At 36.7% G+C, this 23157-nt stretch overlaps 1 protein-coding gene and 1 pseudogene across 1 annotated transcript; both read right to left on the bottom strand.

Moving 5' to 3' along the window:
* Positions 1 to 10394: 10394 nt before the first annotated feature.
* On the bottom strand, positions 10395 to 11348 carry LOC105536112 (olfactory receptor 4A15). Its single transcript, XM_011975383.1, has one exon. It carries the CDS (start codon positions 11346 to 11348, stop codon positions 10395 to 10397), a length of 954 nt encoding a protein of 317 aa, XP_011830773.1.
* A 7418-nt stretch (positions 11349 to 18766) lies between these two features.
* On the bottom strand, positions 18767 to 19984 carry LOC105536111 (annotated as a pseudogene).
* Positions 19985 to 23157: the final 3173 nt, after the last annotated feature.

Here is a 23157-nt window from a genome sequence, read left to right as displayed (position 1 = left end):
AGTCTCTGATACTCAATAGCTTCTCTGCTCTCCATTCAGCCTCTTGTATCTTCCACACTCAGCTGCCTGTGTTGCCCTGCCAGCTGAAGTCTTTTATGTGCACAGGGTAGGGGTGGGGCAATCAAAAAAGGCAATGTTTGGGTAGAAAAACAGGGTCAGCTGTTTTCACTTAGGGCTGCAGTTCCAGGTTTAAAAGTGGGGTTTAGTCAGGAGCCCAGGCCTTCTGTATGTATAAGTGCTTAGTTAAGATGGAAAAGACATTAAGTTTGTAGGTAAAACTCATGAACATTATCATATTCTGATTTATGGCAATCGAGTTCATTACTATCCGTTTCAGGTATCCACTGGGGGTCTTGGAATGTATCCCCTGCTTATAACAGGGGACTACTATAAAGGAAAATCACAAAAATTGAAGATTTATGATACAAGGTTTTTCAACTTCCACTTCCACACAGATTAAGCCTGTCTCTCCATCTTATTCCTAAGATAAACAATTAAATGAAAATGTGGTAAGAATCACTATCTGCATCTATCAAATTTCTTGTCAGCACTAATTTTTCCAAGTAGACCAAGGATATGGTGCTGCTTTGTGCTTACTATTTGGGGAAAAAAGGTTCATTCCAAATACTTCTACTTGGTCCCTTATACCAAAGTAACTTTACTTCAGAGATCAGGTACCCTATATCGGTACTCTATATAGACATTTATGCATCCATCAAGAATTAAGTTTTGAAAATCTCCACCTAGATTTCAGAGGATGTCCAAGCAGAAGTTTGCTGCAGGGGTGGAACCCTCATGGAAACCTCTGCTAGGGCAGTGTGGAAGGGAAATGTGAGGTGGGAGCCCCCACACAGAGTCCCCACTGGGGCAGGGCCAAGTGGAGCTGTGAGAAGAGTGCCACCATCGTCCAGACCCTAGAATGGTAGATCCACCAACAGCTTGCACTATGCACCTGGAAAAGACACAGACACTCAATGCCAGCCGTGAAAGCAGCTTGGAGGGGGCTGTACCCTTCAAAGCCATAGGGGAAGATCTGCTCAAGGCTGTGGTAGCCCACCTCTTGCATCAGTGTGACCTGGATGTGAGACGTGGAGTCAAATGAGGATATTTTGGAACTTTAAGCTTTAATGACTGCCCTATTGGATTTTGGAGTTGCATGTAGCCCCTTTGTTTTGGCCAGTTTCCCCCATTGAAGGGTGTATTTATCCAATGCCTGTACTCCCATTGTATCTAGGAAGTAACCAACTATGCTTTTGATTTTACAGGCTAATAGATGGAAGGGACTTACATTGTTTTAGATGAGACTTTGGACTTGGACATTTGAGTTAATGTTGGAATGAGTTAAGGCTTTAGGGAATGTTGGGAAGGCATGATTGTGTTTTGAAATGTGAGGACATGAGATTTTGGAGGAGCCAGGGGAGGAATGATATGATTTGGCTGTGTTCTTACCCAAATCTCATCTTGAATTGTAATTCCCGTCATCCCCATGTGTTGTAGAAGAAGTTTGGTGGGAGGTAATTGAATCATGGAGACAGTTACACCCATGCTGCTGTTCTCATGACAGTGAGTGAGTTCCACAGGATCTGATTGTTTTATAAAGGGCTTTTCCCCTTTTGGCTCCTGCCACCATGTGAAGAAGGATATGCTTACTTTCCCTTCCACCATGATTGAAAGTTTCCTGAGGCCTCCCCAACCATGTTGAATGGTGAGTCAATTAAATCTCTTTCTTTTATAAATTACCCTGTCTCAGGTATATCTTTATTAGCAGTGTGAAAATGTATTAATACACCAGATATATACCCAAAGGAGAATAATTTGTTCTGCCAATTTAAAAGACACCTGGACTTGTATGTTTATCACAGCTGTATTCACGATAACAAACACTGGAGTCAACCCAGATGCCCATCAATGATGGAGTAGGTAAAGAAAATGTACATACTCACCATGGACTACTAAAGAGCCATAGAAAAGAATGATATCATGTTCTTTGAAGCAACATGAATGCAGGTGGAATCCATTATTCCAAGTGAATTAACGCAGAAACAGAAAATCAAATAATGCATGTCCTCACTTACAAGTGGGAGCTAAACGTTGGGTACACATGGACATAAAGATCAAAATAGTACACACTGGGGTCTCCAAAAGTGGGGAGGAAGAGTGGAGGCAAAGGTTCAAATTGGATACCATGTTCATTATTTGAGTGACAGGTTCAATAGAAGTACATACCTCAGTATTACACAATGTATCTATGTAACTAACTTGCACATGTACCGTCAAAACACGTTAAAAAAAGAAATACCAACCTCAGGGTTTTAAATTTATGGTTCAAGCCAAGGACAGGGTTTAGGGAGCTTACTTACGTATCTTAAAAGAATGTCTTACTTCTTGTATCACAGGACTGACATAGTTGGAAACACATGGGTTAGTGAATTAGAATATAAGTTAGATTCACAGCCTCACTACTTTGCTTATTTGAAACAGAGTGCACAGATTAGGAAAGAGAAAGATCCCTAGTATTGGAATGGGAGCACCGAGGGAGTTTGAATTTCCAAACTCTACTTGAGTTAGTTTTAACAACAGAAGCAGTTCTTCCTCCCTTTATGATAAACCTGGCCTTCCATTGCTTGAAAAAAACTGTTATGTTGGAGATGATTTTGTTCACTTAGTTGGTTGGACTGAAAACTCAATTCAACAGTAGTCTATGTTAAATGAAGTTGAGATTCCAAAAATGTTCACATAAAAAAAAAAAACTTTTTGGATATAGTATTGTGCACAGCTTGCTCATCTATTTTGTAACTATAGCCACTCTGAAGGCCCAAAGGGCACTTCCTTGACTCAGAAATTAAGAAATACATTAGTGAGCAGACTACTAGTATCACTGAAAACTAATTTGGTGCTAAGTTTTTATAGGTGAGCAATGAACATGTGTGACCTTCCATTGAAGGTCCCTGATTTTACTAGGAATGACAGGATCTTGGAGTGTTTATAGGCAAGGATGTAGAATTTAACCACTGAAGATAAGGCATGCATGCCATCATGATAGTCATAGAATGTAATCAGAATTGTTAAACTCAAAGGGACCATTGGTGTTAAAACCTGGTCATGGAATCCCTTATGTTCCAACATATCTGGATGATGATGCTCATTGTTATGGGCTGAATTGCATCCTCCCTCAAATTCATTTGCTGAAGCTTTAAATTCCAATGTGAATGCTTGGGAGATGGGGCTTTAAAAAGGTATTTATATTAAATAGGGTCAGAAGGGTGGGGGGGCCTAATCCATTAGAACTCATATCCTTATAAAAAGAAGAGATTCTCCCCTCCCATGGCCACAGAAAAAAAGCCATGTGAGAACACAGTAAGAAGGTGGCCACCTGCAGACCCAGAAGAGACCCCTAGAGCCCTCACCAGTAACCAATCACGCCAGCACATTTATTTTGAGCTTCCAGATTCCAGGACTATGAGAAAATAAATTTCTGTTGTTTAAGCCACCCAGCCTGGGATATTTTGTTATGATAGCCCCAGTAGACTAATACAATGATGATGATAATGGTGGTGGTAATAATATGAAATCTAGATTTGGTGAATAGATGTTTGAAGTGAATCACCATGATGGAAAGTCATGGCTTCTCATCCAATCTCAGATGTGCACAGTTTTCAAATCCAGAGCTTTTTAAATGAAGGTCCAAAAAGCTTAAATAAGAACCTTATGAAAAAGAAAAAATAAATGAAACAAATAAAAAAGAATCTGTAATATCATCACAAAAATGTGGTGTAAGTATTTATCCCAAGCTTCCTCTGAGGAATCTGAGACTATTTACAAGAGTAATTGTGTTCCTGGAAGATAAAAATATTCAAATCTTTCTAGAGTTGAATGTAAAAATGATTTGAGCTAAAGCTCATTCCTAGGTGGAAAATATGCCACTGTGACCCCCTAGCCAGAAAGCAGACTTGAAGGTGGAAGAATATGGGCCCAAAGCTCTCACACTGTTGAACGGTTCCTGAATTCATAGGCTTCATGTATTCTGCAGGATGCATAAATGTCTATATAGGGTACCTGATCTCTGAAGTAAAGTTACTTTGGTATGAGGGAACAAGTAGAAGTATTTGGAATGAACCTTTTTTTCCCCAAAGAGTAAGCACAAAGCAGCACCATATCCTTGGGCTACTTGGAAAAATTGGTGCTGACAAGAAATTTGATAGATGCAGAAAGTGATTCTTGCATTTCCAGCAAGTTCCCAACAAGTTGTTTATCTCCATCTGAGACTACCTCAGCTTGACTTCATTGTCCACATCACTGTCAGCATTTTGGTCAAAACCATCCAACAAGTCTCTAGGAAGTTCCAAACTTTCCCATATTTTTCTGTTTTCTTCTGAACCCTCCAGACTGATCAACCTCTTGCCTGTTACCCAATTCCAAAGTTGCTTCCATATTTTTGGGTATCTTTACAGTAGCACCCCAATACTCCTGGTACCAATTTACTGTATTAGTCCGTTTTCACACTGCTACTAAAGACATACCTGGGACTGCGTAATTTATAAAGGAAAAAGGTTTAATTGGCTCACAGTTCAGCTTTGCTGGGGAGGCCTCAGGAAACCTCCAATAATGATGGACGGGGAAGCAAACAGGTCCTTCTTCATATGGTGGCAGGAAAGAGAAGTGGCAAGCAAAAGGGGTAAAAGCGCCTTATAAAACCATCAAACCTTGTGAGAACTTACTCACTATCACAAGAACAGCAGCATGGGAACCGCCCCCATGATTGAATTACCTCCCACCATGTCTCTTCCATGACACATGGGGATTCTGGGGATTACAATTCAAGATGAGATTTGGGTAAGAACACAGCCACACTATATCACCCAGTAAAGGGATTGATGCTTCAAATGGTAGTTCTATTTTTAGTTCCTTGAGAAATATCCAAACTGCTTTCCATGGGGGCTAAACTAATTTACATTCCCACCAACAGTGTATATGCATTCCCTTTTTTCTGCAATCTAGTACCTTTTTTCTGCAATCTAGTCAACATGTTTTTTTTTTTTAATGATAGCCATTCTGACTGATGTGTGATGGTATCTTACTGTAGTTTTGGTTGGTTTTGTTTTGCATTTCTCTGCTGATTGATGATGTTGAGCATTTTTCATATGTTTGTTCACTGCTTGTGTGTCTTCTTTTGAGAAGTGTCTGTTTATGTCCTTTGCCCACTTTCCTGGAGTAAGCCACACATGTGCTGTCTTGCATTCTTTAATGACCAACTCATTGCCAGCAATAGACAATTCATTCCTGTTAATGGTACAGTTCATAGTTCTACAATAGACTAAAAAAAAAAAAATCTTAACCAGATCATCTTCATCTTACAATGTAAAAATATTTTCAATATTTTTAACTCAAAGTCTGTGCATGCCACTGCACTTGATGTCAATTACGGAATTAGTGATGAATTGAAGAAGATACTCTAGGGAGGATAAGAAGAGGATTTACTGAAGGTTATTATATGACATACTGAATCTTGGGTAAGCTGAATAAGCAAAGTGAAAGTTGTCTTTCAGGAATAACTCATAAAGATGCACCAAAGAAGTTGCTGTTTCTTCTATGATGAGGAAGCCGCCTACATGACTGGGAAGCTGCATCTACTTTTGCTAGTTCCAGAAACAGACAATACCTACATGGAATAGCACCAAAAAAGTGAATGTTCTTCACTTACTTCTCAATATCTACAAAGCTAGTCATCAAATACTAAGGTCTCTGAGGAATATTTTTAAAAATCAGACATCTTCACATCCACACTTACAGCAAAAACAGAAGTAACAGATTGCAGCCACCATTGCACGTCTGTTCCAGACTTCATACAAATGGACCTTATTGTTAAAACTTAAATCCCATTACTAACCCCATCTATAAAGAGATATCATTTTAGTTTTAAGTCACTAAAATCCAAGAAGTAAAACTAGAAGGAGTTTGGCACAAATATTGAGCATCATATCCTCATAACTATAATGAATAAGAACCTTCTTAACTTGACAAGGGTATCTATATTTTTAAAGTATATGTTATTTGTAATTGTACACTTTAAATCATTTCAGATAATGTTGGGATCAAGATCACTATGCCCCCATCATTATTTTCCATTGTATTGAAGATCCTCATCTGAGAAAAGAAATGGAAATAAAACAGAAGGTTCGATGAACAAGTTAGAAAAATAATCCTACTTGCAAATTCTTTTTTATATAGCAGGTATTACCAGAACAATATCCAGTAAGAAACCACCCAAGATTCAGTAGCCTAAAGCTTATATTTCTAGTTATAGTTGGCTACAATATGGCTAAGCCAGTGAGAGTTCAAAAGAAAGGGAGGAAAAGGCTATTGGAGGATGGAGGAAAGAGCATCCTACAGATGTGATGCTTAAAAGCTTTGCAATGTTGTTGCCCGTGAAAACACAGAAAATAGGAAATATACCTGATGAACTACATGATGTAAGCAGGTTCTACATAGAAGTTTTAAAGTGTTTCTAGCTTCTTCTCGCTGCATCTAGTAGAAATCAGGAGACATGTTGGAGAAGGAATTACTAAATATTAAGGAATCAGAACTTGTATTTAAAAAATAAAAATACTTCTCATTTATAACCTCTACAGATAACAAACTGTGCTGCTACTAAGAAACATATGGATTCCTGGATGCGTCAAATTCAGAGCACCGTAGGGAAAATATGCTGTAAGACAAAAACAAAGTTGTAATTGTCAAACACTTTGTGAAAATCACGGAGATATTTGAGATGATACTTTCTAAACTCTTAATAGATACAAGGCCTTTAATAATATTATGGGGACCAGGTGTAGTGGCTCATGCCTATAAGCCCAACATTTTTGGGAGGCTTAGGTGGGACGATTGCTTGAGCCCTAGAGTTTGAGACCAGCCTATGCAACATAGTGAGACCCCCATCTCTACAAAAAATAAAAATTTACCCAAGCATGGTGGCACTGGCCTATACTCGTGAGGCTGAGGTGGGAGGATTGCTTGAGCCCAACAGGTCAAGGATGCCATGAGCCATGACTACACCACTGCATTCCAGCCTGGAAGACAAACTGAGACCCTGTTTCTCAAAAAACAAGAAAGGAAAAGAAAAAAAAAAAAGAATAGGAACATGCTGACAGATTCTCACTCTAAATAATAAGGCTTGGAAGAACCTTAAAGGTTCTGTTTCACAACATCTGCACAGGGCGTCCATGGAAATGAAAGGCAAATCTCAATGATAATTGTGGTTGTGGCTTTTGTCTGATGGAATAAACTCCCATAACGTTCGTAGAAAAATTAGGAATTATATCAGTTTGGACAAAGTGGGACAGTTTAAAATGAAATGATAAAATAACTTTAGACCTCCAAACTTCTATAGATAAGAAGCAGGCTGAAAAAACTACTAATCTACAAACACAGATTTTTATGGAACACAAGTTTATTATAGATAAACTTGTGTTCCATAAAAGAACAGATAGCTGAGAAGATAGAATTCAAAGCCCAAGAGAAGAAATAAGGGTCATGAAAAGTCACTGCCATAAATAGGCTGAACAATAATCAAAGAACTGAAAAGACATGTAACTAGATGACTTTCCGAATTGCTATGGAACAGTCACTGTTTTTTTTTTCATCTCCTTTCTGAATGTATCTATAGGAGTTATGTCTTACCTGTCACACCATTATACATTAGCAGGGTGGGTACAGAAGGGGCAGATAATCTGTCTCTTTAGTTCAAAGGTCTCCCAATTGAAAATTTCAATGGAAAGAATAATACTCAAGGGACCGCACCACAGGAGGAACACCACCACAGGAGCCTCCTCAGCCACAGCTGGACATGATTTAGATGATGAGGTCCTGTATCTCCAACTGAGCCTGATGCTGTAAGTGAATGGGACTTGGGAAAGGGGCCTGGGGAAAAGGAAGGGGAGTTACAATGTTTATTGGAGGATATGTGCTTTGAAAGCAGGGGCAGACTGCGGCAGATTGTATTTCTACAACTGTATGTCTTGCTGCATATGGTCTTCCAGAGCATTGCCATTTCTCCATCAAGACGTGGAGTCTATCCTGTCTGCTTGCATGTGGGAGAGACTTTACGGTGTCTTGACTAAAGGAATATGGCAGAATCATTCTATGTGACTTTTAAGATTAGATCAAAGAAACACCACCTCTTCCACCTGGCTCACTCTCTTGGGACACATGCTTTTTATAGCTCTGAAATGCCATGTGAAATGCCTCCATTACCCTCAATCCAGCATGCTGGAGAGGCCATATGGGAAAATTATATCCAGAAAGGGGAAGATGCCCAAGAAGCACCAACTATTTTAGCCCTCACTGTTCAAGACTTTCAAGCCTACATACCAGACATGTGACTGAAGAAATGTTTTATATGATTTAAGCACCAGCCAATTTCTGACTGCAACCTCGAAATACCCTGAGCTAGAAGTATCCAGCTGAGCTGCTGCTCGCAAGTTCCTGACCCACAGAACTATCTGATATAATTAAGTGATGGTTAATGTTTTAAACCACTAAATGCTGGGGTGATTCATTATACAGCAATAGTATCTGAAACACTCAGTAAATTACACACTGTAGTATTGGCTCTTGAATAGAGGATTAGACTAATTGAACAAAGTCGAAAAGTAGGAAATAGAACAATTTTTATATTTGCAATTTATATATAAAAGTACTTGTCTTGCCAGGTAGTAGACAATTAAATGATTATTCAATAACTCGATGGGAAAATTATTTTCATGATAAGAAAGCGAAGTGCATTTCCACCTCACACCATACCTGAAAACTCAAACCTTGTGTGGAATGAAGAGAACGGACAAGTTAGTGTGAAAAGCAAAACTTTAAACTTTTAGAGAAAATTATCTTTATACAAAACTCAGAGCAGGAGAGGACTTTGAGAAGTATATACAGAAGACAAGAGGACTTTGTTTCTGAGTTTAGCTTCCTCATCTCTGCATCATGGCTTGGACGGTGAATCCCCGATCCCACTGTGCTCATTCCGGTATACAGATGCCAGATCCCCCAATTCCAATGATTATGAAGTTCTACTTCCTGCTATTAGATTCCTTTCTTACTAAAAAATCTACAGCACTTTTTATTTCCTTCACCAAAGAATAAATACAATTTCATGGCTTATTTTTTGCTCAATATGTGTTGAATAACTGGAAGCATTAATATTGCTCAGTGCATTAAGTAAATCTATTATAAACTGAGGAAAGGCAAAAGAAAAATAACATCAACTTTTTACCTTACTATAGATGCTGTAGGTTGACTTCATCCACGCAACATGTAATGCCAGAGCCTTTAAAAATTATCTTTGTAATACAGTATTAGTTCTCTAAACCTACTCTAGAGCAACTCTAAACAGAGAAGACACCTTTGATGTATGACTTCAGTCAGTGAGAACATGTAGTTCACACAGATTCTGAAAGCCATTTATTGTGTAAAACAGAAGAATCCATTCCAAAAATGTTTAACATTCACTGTGTTTTTTTTTAAGTCCACCTAGAGAGTTTAATGTAGGTAGATTCTGTGGGCTCTACTGTTACATGAGTGACTTAACACATATTTCAACTATTGGAGGAGGCCAGTTGATCTAGATATACAGAACAATTTTCCTGTTCAAAAGTTAATCAAAACATACAAAAACAACTATATGCTATCTGGACATCTTAACTCCATCACAGTATAAAATTAACAAAATTTGTTTCTTTATAACAAAGTAGATTTGGCATCAACTATCAACATATCTATGAAACTTTGAATTCATTAATTTGACATTTATTTTTACTGTTAGATTAATATTCTTTTAACAGTCTGAATTTGCAAGTTTAAAATATCATTCCCTCTGACTAAAGGTAACTAATTTTTTAGGTTACATTTATATGTGCCAGGAAGATATCATAGCCCATAAATAAGAATAGATTTTTGATGTTGTCACCACAAAAAAAAATTAAAAAAACTATATTGGGGAGGTGATAGATATATTCATTAGACTGAATAAATCTTTCTATAATATATACATAGATCAGAACATCACATTGTACTCCATAAATATACCCAATTATTGTCAATTTAAAATAAAAAAATAAATGATTTTTAAAATTAAAAAGATCTTTAAATACAACTAAATATTGTTATCTACCAAAGAATCTTAACACAGTATGATTAAAAAAACAGTATACACTGTTAAATCTATGCAATTACCTTGGTCTGTAATGGGCATAACATATTGTACGTAGATAAATATTAATTTATATGACTGCTTCAGAATAAGTAAGCTAAGTAACTAAAGGGGAATGATTACAGAAATTGTAATCAAATAGGATAGTGAAATTATTCCTTGCTTCTGCGAAAGAATGAATATCATATTTTCATGAGGGATACAGCCCTTTTTCAGCTAAGCTTACTTTTTCACTCCAAAGTTTCCTCATGGCACTTTTCATTTCTGCATTCCTCAGGGTATAGATTAGTGGGTTCAACATGGGAGTTATAAAAGTTAAAACCACAGTCATGGATTTATCAATGGGAAAGGTGGAATTGGGCCTTGCAAACAGGAAGATGCAGGGGACAAAGAATAAAATGACCACAGTGATGTGGGACGCACAGGTGTAGAAAGCTTTGCGTTTCCCTTCCAAACTCTGAGTCTTAAGAGAGTGTAATATGACCCCATAGGAAAGTAGAAGAGTAAAGAAGGCGACAGTACAAATCGCTCCTCCATTAGCTACCACAGAAAGTCCAATGACATAGGTATTGGTGCAAGCAAGTTTCAATAAGGGATACAAATCACACAGGAAGTTGTCAATGACATTGGGGCCACAGAAAGGGAGCTGATAAATAAAGAGAAATTGAACCAATGAGTGAAGAAAGCCTCCAATCCAGGCCACCAACAGCATGAGAACACAGACTCGACGATTCATGATGCTCAAATAATGAAGAGGCTTACAGATGGCCACGTATCGGTCATAGGCCATCACCACCAGAAGAATGACTTCAGCACCAGCAAATAAATGATCCATAAAAAGTTGAGCCATACAGCCCTGAAAGGAAATGGTCTTTCTTTCAGAGAGCAAGTCAACAATCATTTTGGGAGCAATGGCTGTGGAATAGATGGTATCTATAAATGATAAAGAAGCCAGAAAAAAGTACATGGGGGAACCCAGGGACTGGCTGGCCATGATGGTCACCATGATAATCAGGTTGCCCATTATTGTCACAATGTAGATGAGTAAGAATGTGACAAATAAAACTTTTTGGCCCTCAGGGTTCTGTGTGAGTCCCAAGAGGATGAATTCAGTCACATTGTTCTTATTGTTCCTATTTTCCATGTATTCTTCTGAAGGTATTGGACTCAGGTGTCAGAGCCTATAAACAAAAGGGTCAATGATAAATTTGAGATTATTTGTCAGAAGCTCCATGTCAAAAATGTGATGCCTTACTCGACCATGTTTTCCCTGACCAGGACCTCACACAGGTCAGCTCATTAGAAAAGGAGTGTTTAGAATAATTTTTTAAAAAGTATAATTTTAAAAAAAGAATTTAAAAAATACAAATGTATTGCTTTAACCACAATGATGAGGCTTCATGGTTTTAACTGGAAGGTATATGTGAGTGAATATATAGTGGTGCTCATTTGTGATGGTCAGGAGATTTTTCTATCCTTTATGCATCAAAGCAAGCCAAGACATATTTAAAGGTCAGAGGGAGAGTAAAAGCATAGACATAAATAAAATAAGAGATAACTTAGTAAAGGCATATGGAAATAAGTAAAGGCCATAAGCTGAATGAAATATTGGTAAGCATTTTGGTTGAGAGTCCTGAATGAGTTGTGAATAGAAGATTATCAGATCCCCAGAGCTGTCAATCAGGAGGTGGCCTGGAAGCTAACTCAGCATCAGTGTCAGCACTTACTTCTAGGAATCTTTATACATTTGGGCCAAAGAAAAATTTAAAAAATCAGATTTTAAACTTTAGGATAGGTCAGTAGATAAGATTAGCTTTCTTGGAAGTTCCATCTTTGAGGCTTCTGATATTTTGTTGCGTATATACATAATTAAATACCTTCACTGACATTTATAAAACTATTCTGCATTTATAATGGAAAAATAAGTACTCTCAATTTACAGGAGCTACCTGAGCATTCAGGAGATAACCTCCAATAGGACAGTCTCTCCTGTTGACAGTTTGCACTTATAACACTTATTTAAGTACTCAATAGACATTTCACTTATTAAAATGTTCTTTGGAGCATTACTATTATTCTAAACTATTGAAAATTATCACTTTGGATGATTCAAAATTCTGTATTTTATCAGTATTATATTTTATGAAAACATATATATCTGATTCAAACATTTGTAAGATTCTTCAAATTTCTTAACATATTCAATAAGAATGAGTAAATCATTAAGAAATACTCAGAAAATGTGAATCCATGATAGGTATTCCACAGTAACAATTTTTACAAAATATAAAAACTTGTATTCTGAAAAATCTAGCTACTAGGTAAATTTATGCACCTACACATACACCTTAATAGAAAGGGTAATTTCGTGTCCATGGAAAAAGAGGTTATAAATTTCTTAGGTACAAGATCTATAGAAACTTAGGGAAAATGCCAACATCAATTTCTGCCTGAGTTAATTACGTGAATATGTCCCTATTTTTAGAGTTTTAAAATCGTAGTGAGTAAAACTGGACACATCCTGTATTGTACCCAGTTGATCCCCTAATCTACAAAAAGGTACCTCAGAATAAATTAATTTTAATGATACATGTCAAAGAGCTATGAAGAAAGACAGATGGCGAATTTTCACATGGTAATGTCAATGTTATTTGGGGCATATGCACAAAAGAATAGAAATCACAGACTGAAAAAAATATTTGGACACTGATGTTCATAGCAGAATTATTTACAATAGCCAAAAATGGAAACGACTTAAATGCCCATCAATTAATGAATGAATAAACAAACTGTAGTATACACATACAAGGGGATATCATTCAACCTTAAAAAAAAAGCAATGGAACTGTGATAATGCTATAACATGGGTGAACCTTGAAGACATACTAAGCCAGACACAAAACGACAAATACATTATGATCTCACTTTTACAAGACACCTAGAATCGTCATATTTATAGACACGGAATGTACAACAGTGGATACCAGGAGCTAAGGGGAGGGGGTAAGAAAAAATTATTGTTTCATGGGTATGGAGTTTCAGTTTAGGATGATGAAGAGGTTTTGGAGATGGGCAGTGATGATAGTTGCACAACAATGTGTTATGTACATTTTACCACAATAAAAAATAACAACACAAATAAAACATCAGCACAGAATCAGGACATTTAAAAATACTATATACAAGGTAAAAAAATATAAAGAACTATAGTAATCCTTACTATTATTATCAATGTATTAAGATATAAGATAAATAATGGTTGCATTCTCTAAATTACATAAAGCAATCTAAATGAAGCCATTATAAATAATAAATATAGTTATGTTATATTGTTTTGTTGCGCTATGCATTTTCTGTATTTCAGTATGTCATTAAACAATTCTAATCAAAACTTTAGGGAAAAGTATTGCCATTGTATTTATTCTAATATTATTCTATAAAATGAAGAAAATGTGTAAGTTGTCTTATTCTTGGAGGATCTGGCATAAAACGCTTGAGATTAAGTGATAAAACCTACTCCTTATGAAAGACGTATAACTCATTCAAATAAAATCTATTTTATCCCTATCATAATAGCAGTGAAAAATTTTTTGTAAATTTGTTACCTTGGTTTTCTATTTCCTCCTTGGTCACTTGTTCCAAATCCAGGCTTCTACAGTTTTTTCTTTGGTCCTAGAAGATGACTGCCTAGTTTGATGAAAATAAGTCAGGATTGAGACCCTATGAATCCAGGTGTGACTGCAAAGAAAAGAAGAGGGCAAACGGTCACTAAAGTTGCAAATGCTTTGTCACACAGGGATGTATCTCCTTTTGCCTGAACAAAGCATGATCATCTTCTCCAAATTTCGTAAACATTTTCATTCGGACTATGGGATTATCCAGAGTTGGTTTCAGGAATAAACAGTTGATATGACTGATGAATCACCAAATTGAAAAGATGTCACTGAGAAATGTACATATCAAAGTTAAAGAAATTTAAAAGCTCCTTATTATGTTTACTGACCTCATTGATTGAACGAACCTTTTATAACTTCCATAGTCAATAGTGCACAAAGATAATCTAGAAACTTGGCTCGGTTTTGAATATTTTAAAAGCACTCATATGTTCATATGACTGCTTTAGTATGGTTCATGTCTAGTAAGGTAACGGCTTTTATTTTATATTTGGACAGTAACATTAATATCTGAGGAGAAACCTTCCCCCAGGTAAGAGAAGATATGACTTAACAATAAACAACAAAATATTTCACTGAGTTGTTCAAACTGTTTGTCCCCACGGCTGCTCATTCAGTATTAATTCACTAAGGAATCATGCCCCAGAGAAAAGAGCCCTTCCACATGATCTTTCCAGGGTATTCTATATTTTTAGAAGTTTCTCCCGGACAATCACTTTTAAGTGTGAAAAAAGTAGCATTGTAGCATCAAAGAGCAAGCCCCTTATTAAAACACAAAGACATAAAGTTGCATGAGCAAGATTAACTTGCTTCTGATTAATGAGTATACAGTTGAAATTCTCAACTCTAAGAAAGCACCAGAGTAAAATGGAAAGCTTAAGGTTTTGTGTGTGGCAAATATACTTAATGAGAATAGCAAAGATCATTGATAATCAACTTACTAAAAGTTTCCATCCAACTCAGATGAGATAACATCCACATATCAAACCCAACTCAGAAATTTTGCCCAGAGAGGGGAAAATTTATGCACCTCTTAAAAAGAAATATAGAAACAAGTAATTAGGACCTATAATTTTAAAATTATTATGAAGATAAGAAAGAAGAAAATTAAATATGGAAATATTTGACACTTGATATTCAGATGTCTTTTTTATTTTATTTTATTTTATTATTATTATACTTTAAGTTCTAGGGTACATGTGCATAACGTGCAGGTTTGTTACATATGTATACTTGTGCTATGTTGCTGTGCTGCACCCATCAACTCGTCAGCACCCATCAACTCGTCATTTACATCAGGTATAACTCCCAATGCAATCCCTCCCCCCTCCCCCCTCCCCATGATAGGCCCCGGTGTGTGATGTTCCCCTTCCTGAGTCCAAGTGATCTCATTGTTCAGTTCCCACCTATGAGTGAGAACATGCGGTGTTTGGTTTTCTGTTCTTGTGATAGTTTGCTAAGAATGATGGTTTCCAGCTGCATCCATGTCCCTACAAAGGACACAAACTCATCCTTTTTTATGGCTGCATAGTATTCCATGGTGTATATGTGCCACATTTTCTTAATCCAATCTGTCACTGATGGACATTTGGGTTGATTCCAGGTCTTTGCTATTGTGAATAGTGCTGCAATAAACATACGTGTGCATGTGTCTTTATAGCAGCATGATTTATAATCCTTTGGGTATATACCCAGTAATGGGATGGCTGGATCATATGGTACATGTAGTTCTAGATCCTTGAGGAATCGCCATACTGTTTTCCATAATGGTTGAATTAGTTTACAGTCCCACCAACAGTGTAAAAGTGTTCCTATTTCTCCACATCCTCTGCAGCACCTGTTGTTTCCTGACTTTTTAATGATTGCCATTCTAACTGGTGTGAGATGGAATCTCATTGTGGTTTTGATTTGCATTTCCCTGATGGCCAGTGATGATGAGCATTTTTTCATGTGTCTGTTGGCTGTATGAATGTCTTCTTTTGAGAAGTGTCTGTTCATATCCTTTGCCCACTTTTTGATGGGGTTGTTTGTTTTTTTCTTGTAAATTTGTTTGAGTTCTTTATAGGTTCTGGATATTAGCCCTTTGTCAGATGAGTAGATTGCAAACATTTTCTCCCATTCTGTAGGTTGCCTGTTCACTCTGATGGTAGTTTCTTTTGCTGTGCAGAAGCTCTTTAGTTTAATGAGATCCCATTTGTCAATTTTGGCTTTTGCTGCCGTTGCTTTTGGTGTTTTAGACATGAAGTCTTTGCCCATGCCTATGTCCTGAATGGTACTACCTAGGTTTTCCTCTAGGGTTTTCATGGTATTAGGTCTAACATTTAAGTCTCTAATCCATCTTGAATTAATTTTCGTATAAGGAGTAAGGAAAGGATCCAGTTTCAGCTTTCTACTTATGGCTAGCCAATTTTCCCAGCACCATTTATTAAATAGGGAATCCTTTCCCCATTTCTTGTTTCTCTCAGGTTTGTCAAAGATCAGATGGCTGTAGATGTGTGGTATTATTTCTGAGGACTCTGTTCTGTTCCATTGGTCTATATCTCTGTTTTGGTACCAGTACCATGCTGTTTTGGTTACTGTAGCCTTGTAGTATAGTTTGAAGTCAGGTAGCGTTATGCCTCCAGCTTTGTTCTTTTGACTTAGGATTGTCTTGGAGATGCAGGCTCTTTTTTGGTTCCGTATGAACTTTAAAGCAGTTTTTTCCAATTCTGTGAAGAAACTCGTTGGTAGCTTGATGGGGATGGCATTGAATCTATACATAACCTTGGGCAGTATGGCCATTTTCATGATATTGATTCTTCCTATCCATGAGCATGGTATGTTCTTCCATTTGTTTGTGTCCTCTTTTATTTCACTGAGCAGTGGTTTGTAGTTCTCCTTGAAGAGGTCCTTTACATCCCTTGTAAGTTGGATTCCTAGGTATTTGATTCTCTTTGAAGCAATTGTGAATGGAAGTTCATTCCTGATTTGGCTCTCTGTTTGTCTGTTACTGGTGTATACGAATACTTGTGATTTTTGCACATTAATTTTGTATCCTGAGACTTTGCTGAAGTTGCTTATCAGCTTAAGGAGATTTTGGGCTGAGACAATGGGATTTTCTAAATATACAATCATGTCATCTGCAAAGAGGGACAATTTGACTTCTTCTTTTCCTAACTGAATACCCTTGATTTCTTTCTCTTGCCTGATTGATAACAATGGCAGCTCCTGAAATCAAAATCTCTCTATACATCCTCCAAAAAAATTCAATGCATACAGCACAGCAAGTACATAATATCACACATAACTAGGACATTCAGCATAACTGACACTGAGAATACTATGAATCCCAAATTACCTCTAAATAGAGAAATAAACATCAAATCCCAGCAGAGAGATCTCTGCAGCTCCAAACAGAAAGAAAGGTAAGGGAACCCTGAAAAGACTGTAGAGAACAGGAGAGGGAACTAGGAAGCCTAAGGGAGACGGAGCACAGCCAGAATCACCCACAAAAGTGTAAGTCACACCCATTTCAAAATCATTAATGAAAGAGATTTGATGTCTGATGAAGCAGGATGTTGAGCAGAGGGAAAAAATGAAAATACGCAGGACCTACGATGGTATTCTCCTATTCTCCAAAAGGCATCACTTCTGGAAGAGATGAGGATAAGTAGCAAGGAAATGTACTCTTGGGAGACTTCATGGTAAAGAAAAGTAAAGAAGTAAAAAGAGGAAATTAAAGTCCTGAGGAAACAAAGAAGTATGACAAAATCTACAGGTATTTTAATTTTTCCTTCCTCACTTAAATTTCACTATGCTGAAAAAAATATAAAAAAGTCACCTATGAACTAGAAATCTTTGAAGACACCCCAAAACCTTAACTCTTACTCTATCTATACAGAGGCCTGGTAAGAAGAAACCACAAAAAGAGAACCTTAACATTTCAATTCATTACCCCCTCTGAGAGAACCAAGAGCAAAGAACATTTACAAAAATGTGTAGGTTGGGTTTCCAAAAAAAAAATCATTTCTGCTAGATTTGTACGCAGGATTTGTTGGTGAGTGCTGTAGGGAATAACACCTGCAACAAAACAGTGGACAGAGAGAGACATTAACATGAACGTAATTGCATCAAAGGCCAGTATTATAGGAAACTTTAAGGTAGGGGTGGCCTCAAAGATGTCCTAATCAAGGTAAACAGGTTGAACCTTAGTACCCTTAATTCAATTTGTAATTTGATGCAGGCAAAGATAAGTTAGCATGTAGCATGCCTGACATGTATGGATAAGTTTAATCTCAAAATAAGGAAATTATCAGACTCAGATTGAAAGATATTCTGCAAAGCAAGTGGGAGATGTTCCTCAAAATGTTAATGTAAGAAAAAGTTAAAGAAGTACTAAAAAGCTGTCCAGGTTAAAATAAAGTGAAATATCAACTAAATTTAATGTATGACCCCAGATTTGATGCTGAACTCCCCAGAAAATTTCTGTAGAAAACAGTGGGCCCAGAGTGGAGTCACACACCTGTAGTCCCAGCTACTCTGGAGGTTAAGGCAGGAAGATTGTGCATTCAAGCTCAGCCTTGGCAAAATAGTGATACCCTGTCTCCGAAGGAAAAAAAAAAGTAAAAAGAAAACATTATTGTGGAGATCTTCCACCTCTCTGGTTAGCTGTATTCCTAGGTACTTTATTCTGTTTGTGGCAATTATGAATGAGATTGCATTCTTGATTTGGTTCTTGGCTTGATTGTTGCTGGCGTACAGGAATGCGAGTGATTTTTGTACATTGATTTTGTATCCTGAGACTTTGCTGAAGTTGTTTATCAGATCAAGGCGCTTTTGGGCCAAGACTATGGGGCTTTCTAAATACAGAATTACGTTGTCTGCAAACATAGTTTAAGTTCCTCTCTTCCTATTTTCTTTTACTTAATCTAACTATATTTAAGTTTTTACACCAGTTTTTTTTACAGCAATTCTCATCTCCAAATTTCTTAGTGTGTATATTAACAGATTCAACATGGGTGTGTGTTAACTGTATAAAACACAGTCATGAATTTATCAATAGGAAAGTTCAAAACAGGTCTAACATATATGAAAATACAGGGAACAAAAAAGAGGACAACCACGGCAATGTGGGAGACGCAGGTAGACAGGGCTTTACGCCTCCCTTCCTGACTGTAAGTTTTAAGGGAGTTTAGGATGACTCCATAGGAGATTAGTAGAAGGGTGAAGATGACCATACAGGTTGCTCCACCACTGAAAACCACAGTGAGGCCTAGAAAGTAGTTATCAGTGCACGTCAGCTCCAGTCATGTCTAAATGTCACAGACAAAGTGGTCAATGACACTGGGGCCACAGAATGGGAGACTATACACAACTGCAATTTGAAACACGGAACGTACAAAACCTCCAGTCACAGCCACCACCAAGAGAAGGATGCAAACCTGTCGACTCATGATGGTCAAATAGTGCAGTGGCTTACAGATGGCCACATAGCGATCACAGGCCATCACCACCTGAAGGAAGATCTCAGTACCACCAAACAAGTGGTCTATAAATAACTGGCCTATGCAAGCTGGGAAGGAAATAGTCTTTTTATCACAGAGTAAGTCTACAATCAATACGGGAGAAATGGTGGTGGAATACACAGCATCTATGAATGACAGGCAGGCAAGGAAGAAATACACTGGGGAGCCCAAGGAGGGGCTGGCAATAATAGTCACAATAAGCAGGTTTCCCACCATAGTCACAGTGTATACGAGTAAAAACATTACAAATAATGCATTTGCACATCAGGATCCTGAGTTGGGCCAAGGAGGACAAATCCTGTAACATTGTTACTCAGTTCTATTTAGTATTCTTTAAAACTTGTGTCCCAGTTGAGAACTCAGGAGAACAGGACATGTAATGAAGTAGTGAAGAGGAATATGATTACATCCATGATGTCACAGAGCACATCTTCATTGTTGTATCCTCAATAGTGATTTACACAGACGATAAATATTTTGTAAGTCTCTACTGAGTTCCTCATCTCCTCAAAGATTTTATTTTGAGCCTACAGGCAGAGTTTCTGCTTCTAACTTTTAGTGAATATTCTGTATAGAAGAAGAGTGAAAGGCCCAACAGCCATTCATACATTTTATAACTCCTGATTTAAAACATATTTCTTAGCACAGAAGTCAGCTATGGCATACAGGCAACAGACTATTGGTCTCAGGAAAGTTACTTTCTCATGATGGTAATAAACTCTAAATAAATTAACGAAGACTCAGTGCTTTGAGTTTGTAGTTGTTGTGGTGTCTTTACTGCATGTTCTGTGTAGCTTCAAAAATAACATCTTCTGAGATATCTCACTCAGTACTATGGCATTCCACAGTTACACGTTCGGTCCTTCATGCCTCGAAAGATGTTCAGTCTTTATAAATATCTCATTAAATGTCAAGAGTCTGGACATTAACCTGTATAAATAGTAAAGTCCTATTTATCACATTATTCACTGTAGCAATTACTTGGTCTGACCCTCTGTTTGCCTTATAAGAAGCTGTACATCTCTGCATCTTATCCTTACCTATTCTACAATTTTTTTATCATATAAACATACAGTATCCTGATTTTCAGCAAATAATTTTGAACTCAAGAAAACTATTTGATGGCTATCACCAACTGCCACATTAGCTGTGAGTATTTTTTTTCCAGATTCTTCAGGTGAACTAGATAATGACACAGAAGAAAATAGACAGTGTAGAAAGAGTTACAGAACAGTGGTAAATGGTTTTATTTATAACACTATTTAGATACTGAGAGTACTCAAAAATAGAACCTTAGTGTCCAGATTCAAAAAAAAAAAAGCATACTCAAAGAGAAATTCTAAGTTCACTGGAAGATGACATCAATTTGATTCATTTTCTGAATGCATTTACATGTCTGTCTCAGTTTGCTCACTGGAAAACAATGTGATTAAATTAAATGAACTGAGAATCCTTTCTAGTCAACCATCTACAAAACTATTAGTGCACCTGTCCCTTATTCTATTCTGCTTTTGTTCATTTTTCATATATTTATAATTAAATGGCAATTTCCAAGCTCATGACTGTTGCATGAATAATGGCGGTCAGTGGTAAATGTTTCATGAGTAGTGTGAGTAACTTATGACTACAGATTTCCCACTCAATATGTGCCTATTTCAGACCCAAGAAATCCTTGGAGAGAAAGCGTAGCATGTGGTGAATAATATGGACAGAGGAGCCACACTGCCTCAGTTGTAACTCCAACTTTACCACTTACCATGTGACTTTGAGTCACTTACTGAACTTCTCTAAGTCTCACTTACATTTAAAAACTCTAGCATATCCATAAGACCACTTCTTTCCTAAGTAAAAGCATGTCTCTATATCTCCCCAATTTCATTGCAGGAAATTGAGACCTTTCGCTCATTTTTACAAGCAATGGTAGATATTACAAAAAACATTACACTTAGAAGACCAGATACCAAGTGAAGACATACTCTACCTTGGGCAGAAAGTTAACTTTTTTGATATCTCCTGGGTTGTTCTATCAGAAAAACAATTCTTCCATTTATGTGTGTAGACACAATCTATGAATTTTACATCAACAATATTTTAGAAAGAGACAGTAAGGTCATTAAAGACTAGTTAATTAGAATATTTGGAACAAATTCAAATGAAGTAACCTCTCTGTACATTTTTTTCTTACAAAATTGCTAGAGATAAAAGAACTGATTATTGCTAGCAAGAGTAACTAAATGACAAGTAATGTGAAATGCCTGCATTATGAAAAAAATAATTTTAAAGTAAATTGAATAATAAATTATGCATTTCATGTTATGAAATATTTAGGTAAGGCAAGTAATATTTCAGCCAGAATAAAAGACAACCAGCCCCAGGTTCTCTTCTCTAAAAGTGTTCCCAGTAAGGAGGGCCTTACCCTTCCTATTAGAAAGTCCATGTCCAAGAAGCCCTGAGGCTCAGAGGCAGAGAGCCTAAGAAGGGAAGTTGACTTTCTGATTCTTGCAAAAATAGGTAATCATAGTGCTGCAGTTTTAGGTTAGAGTACTGGCTTTTGATCAAGACCTGCATCTATGTCAGATATAACAATAATGATCTGTAGCCCACTGATATGGTTTGGCTGTGTCCCCACCCAAATATCAACTTGAATTGTATCTTCCTCATTTTTCTCTTGCCACTGCCATGTAAGAAGTGCCTTTCACCTCCCACCATGATTCTGAGGCCTCCCTAGCCCTGTGGAACTGTAAGTCTAATTAAACCTCTTTTTCTTCCCAGTCTTGGGTATGTCATTACCAGCAGTGTGAAAACAGATTAATACATTCATTAACTCAATTTTTAAATTTTATTCCCATATCAATTCAATAACTGTTTCTACAATAAAGAAATTTGTATTTGCCAACAAGGGAGTAGTATTCAAGGACTTCCATTGTTATTTCCATGACTTGGCTTACCACTGGGTCCATTGAATCCTTACATCTCATTATACATTTAGTTAAATATTGGATCTCTATGTCATAAAAGTCTTAGATAAAGAGTCCCATAAATACCTATCTGAACCAGCTAAAATATTTATTACATAAATACTTTATGTAGACACTTATCACATAAGAGGGTACACTAAAAGTTAGTCATTTTCAACTTACCTAATACATGGATTAAATTATTCCACCCCAAACGTAATCTGTGTTACTGCTAAAATTCAAAGAGCATGTCTATAAGTGCTATGCTGTGTTACTGGCAAGTGCTAAAACTGCACAAACATGTTTAATTCTGAAGAACTATCAGATATGGTCAAAAATACCATGGTTTAAATTATGATTCCAAGATGAAGAACTAATGTAAAAATAGGACCTACATCTCAATATCAGTGTGGAAGTAAATCCTTCCTCAGCCAAGTTTTATATGAGATGGTAACCCCAACCAGCACCTTGATTACAGTTTTGTGAGAGACCTTGAAGCATGGGAACCTTCTAAACTAGCCTTAGTTTCCTGACCTACAAAAATTGACAATGAGTACATATTGTTTGAATCACTAAGTTTTGAAATAATTTGCCATGAATAAATAAATAACTTATAAATATACCTAGAATATGCTTCAAATATTGGGAAGCATGCTAATAAATATTTAGTGAATCTATGAATCAAAGAAAAAAGTATAATGGAAATAAGTAAATATTTAGAAATCAGCAATAAGAAAAACATATCCAAATGTGTAAGGTGTAATCAGAACAGTACTTAAAGAAACATATATAGCTACGAATTCTTACATTTTAAATAA

This window comes from Mandrillus leucophaeus, unplaced genomic scaffold (assembly GCF_000951045.1).
Source record: "Mandrillus leucophaeus isolate KB7577 unplaced genomic scaffold, Mleu.le_1.0 Scaffold1540, whole genome shotgun sequence".
In the NCBI taxonomy this organism is placed as follows: domain Eukaryota; kingdom Metazoa; phylum Chordata; class Mammalia; order Primates; family Cercopithecidae; genus Mandrillus; species Mandrillus leucophaeus.
Note: the sequence above shows the minus strand (reverse complement) of the source record. Positions and strands in the feature narration are given on the sequence as shown.